The sequence below is a fragment of the Plasmodium reichenowi genome, chromosome 12 (genome assembly GCF_001601855.1).
Source record: "Plasmodium reichenowi strain SY57 chromosome 12, whole genome shotgun sequence".
NCBI classification, from domain to species: Eukaryota; Apicomplexa; class Aconoidasida; order Haemosporida; family Plasmodiidae; genus Plasmodium; species Plasmodium reichenowi.
In genome coordinates, this window is record NC_033657.1 from 1,146,173 (window position 1) to 1,149,937 (window position 3,765).

General features: G+C 23.6%; 1 protein-coding gene across 1 annotated transcript; it reads left to right on the forward strand.

The window, feature by feature from the left end:
* Positions 1–532: 532 nt before the first annotated feature.
* PRSY57_1230000 (protein transport protein SEC13, putative) lies at positions 533–2,974 on the forward strand (the record flags this gene model as incomplete). Its single annotated transcript, XM_012908719.2, has 1 exon — positions 533–2,974. The coding sequence occupies one exon, from the start codon at positions 533–535 to the stop codon at positions 2,972–2,974; it is 2,442 nt and encodes an 813-aa protein (XP_012764173.2).
* Positions 2,975–3,765: the final 791 nt, after the last annotated feature.

Genomic DNA, 3,765 nt, shown 5'->3' on the forward strand with positions numbered 1-3,765 from the left:
AATATAAAAAAAATATATAAAAAAATATAAATAATATTATTTTTTTTATATATAAAAAAAAAAAAAAAATATTAAAAAAAAAAAAAAAAAAAATATAAAATATAAATTAAAAAAAAAAAAAAAAAAAAAAAAAAAAAAAAAAAAAAAAAAAAAAATATACATATATATATTTATATATATATATAATATTTAAATAAAATACATAGAATAATATATATAGTAGCAATAAAAATTTATATTTAAACTTTTAATTTGAACATTTTTTCTGTGATAAAAAATATTAATATATATATATATATGACTTATGTATTTATTTATTTATTTATTAATTTGAATTTTTTTTTTTTTTTTTAAGGGTCAAAAAAACCAAACCTTTCAAAATATATATAACTATATATGTTTTATATTAGCATCTTTGAAAGTGTGCATTTTATGTAACAATATCAAATATTTATAATATATATATATATAATATATATATAATATATATTTTATTTTAATTTTTTTTTTGTTTAAATTATCTTATGAAAAGATGAACGAATTAGTAGTGTTTGATACCTATCATGGAAGATCAATTAACGATTGTGAATTAGATTATTATAGTAAGAAATTAGCAACATGTTCTAGTGATAATACAGTAAAAATATTTGACGTAAGTCTTTCTAAAGAACCAGTATGTGTAGCTGAATTAAAGGATCATAGTTCAGCTGTATGGAAAGTATGTTGGTCGCATCCAAAATATGGAAGTTTATTGGCTAGTTGTTCATTTGATAAGAATGTGATAATATATAAAGAAGTGAATATAAATAAATATGAGATGATATATATAAATAATGAACATGTGAGTAGTGTAAATTATATTGAATGGTCCCCTCATGAATATGGTTTACATTTGGGTTGTGCAAGTTCAGATGGTACCATAAGTATTTTATCTTATTATATGAATAAAGGTAGTAATGAAGGTTATTGGAATAAATATAGTATGAAAGCACATCTGAATGGTGTAGCATGTATAAGTTGGGAGAAACCATATAATAATATTTTATTAATGAATAAAAATTTGAATGATAATAATAATAATAATAATAACAATAACAACAACAACAACAATAATAATAATAACAATAATAATAATGATGTAATTAATTCTTTTAAATTAGTATCTGGTGGATTTGATAATCAGGTTATAATATGGATGTTTGACAATAATACAAAAGAGTTTCAAAAAATATACCAAATGAATGATAAACCACATAAATCAAGTATAAAAGATGTAGCATGGAAACCAAACTTGAATAATTCAGCAAACATTATTGCTTCATGTTCTGATGAAAAAATTGTAATATTATGGATAGAAGATGTAACAAATAATGTATGGAAAAATGGACAAATCATTAAAGTCAAATATAATATTCATAAAATAAGTTGGTCACCTAACGGAACCATATTAGCTATTGCTTGTTCAGATGATAATGCATATTTATATAAAGAAAATGCTGAAGGAATTTGGGAAGAAATGTGTAACTTAACAGAAGAAAATAATAATATACAAGATAATAATTCTATGAATATGACGAACAATGAACAAGAAAACCATAATGAAAATATGCTGAACAATGATAACAATAATAATATGAATTATACAGGAAATGTAAATGTAGATTCTGCTTCATATATGCATGATAATACAAACGCATCTAATTTAAATATGAATTATACAAATGGATCTAATTCATTAATGAATCCAAATAATAATTTATCTCATCAAGGACCATATCAAAATAAAGATACATTTAATAGATCTTCACAAGGTAATTTTGGAGCTTACCATAATTCGACACAACAACAACAACATTCAAATGTTAATTCTACTGGAAGTCAAATGAATAATGTACAGGCAGGTAATACTGTCTCGAATAATGTAATAAGTAATTTTGCAAATAATAATACAAACCAAATGAATGGACCACCTGGTCAAATGAACGGACCACTTAGCCAAATGAACGGACCACCTAGCCAAATGAACGGACCACCTAGCCAAATGAACGGACCACCCAGCCAAATAACCGTACCTCCAACTCCACCTGCCTATTTAACAATGCAAAATAATAAAAAAAATAACACATCTAACCTTACACCTAATATGAATAATATACCACCACCCACAGCTCCTCCCTTAGTAGTTAACAATTCACATGGTGCTTCAGGTCCATATGCTCCATCAAACTTTTCACAACAACCGCATGGTGTTTCGGCTCCCTTTGGTGTTCCATCATCCCCTCCAGCACAACAACAAGTAGGAGGGAGTGTTACAAATATGAGTGTATCATCAAATGTAAATAATAACAAATCTACTTTTGGAGGGCCTCCACCTCCCTTATCTTCAACAAGTACCACACCTATTATTCCAGCAGTTGGTTCAGCGAATTTCCCAAAAGCTTCTACATCATCATTACAGCAACAGGTTCATGGTCCCTTTCCAAATGTGAATATGTCAAGATCAAGTTTTGCAATAAACTCTCAAATGCCCCCAAGTTTTTTACATCCTAACAATAATAATAATAATATAAATAATAGTGGGATGATGCCTCCACGACCATCACAATATTCAAATAATTTAAATTTAAATCCTTTGTCAACATCGGTACCACCTCCTGCATTTTCTTCAGACACACAAGGAATGCCGAATAAAAATAGTATAACCAGTAATTTCAATAATAATAATAATAATAGTAATAATTCCTTTTCGAATTTTAACTCACATATGAACCAGGCAAATTTACCCCCACCCAATCCTTCTGTTATGAATCCAAGTAAACCTGTGGGAACAACGTATGGTTCGATATCTGGTGGATACAACGTCCCACATGCACCCAATATGATGAACGATTCAAATGTAAAGCCACAAAATCAGCAATATGGATACTCAAATTATAATGTGCCACCAGGACAAAATACACATATGAACAATTGAATGGAGTTTATAAGTATAAACGAGGGATACTTAAATATATAAATATATATATATTAATATATATATATTAATATATATTTTTTTTTTATAATAAATGAAATAATAGCAATATAATAAATTTAACAATATTAAGTATATTATTTAAAAAAAAAAAAAAAAAAAAGAAAAAAGAAAAATTATATATATATTGTATATATATATATATATATATATATATATATTTATATATGTATATTTTAGAAGGAAACATGTTATTATATATATGTACAGTATATTATTGTTTTATAATTGCATAAAAAAGAAAATATAATTCTTGAAATAATTACTTTTATTTTTTTTTTAATTCATCCATATTGAAATTATATATATATTTATTTATTTATTTATGTTTTTTTTCCAACAGTGTTATATATGTTATATATATATATTATCTTTTTTTTTTTTTTTAACATGTGGAACAATGAACAATGAACAATGAACAAATATGATTAACAAAAGGTTATTATAAAAACTTTAAAAATATTTATCTTTGAATAAATAAAAATAATAAATATATATATATATATATATATTATATATATTTTTATTTCGGCATTGTATAAATTTTTTTTTTTTTTTTTTGTACCTTTTAAAAAGGGAAGGATACAAAAAAAATATATAGAGGTATTATATAATATATATATATATATATTATATACTTTTATTTGATATTATTTCAATATAAAAAAAAAAAGAGCCAAATATAAAAATATTGATTATATTATATATATATATATATATATATATATATA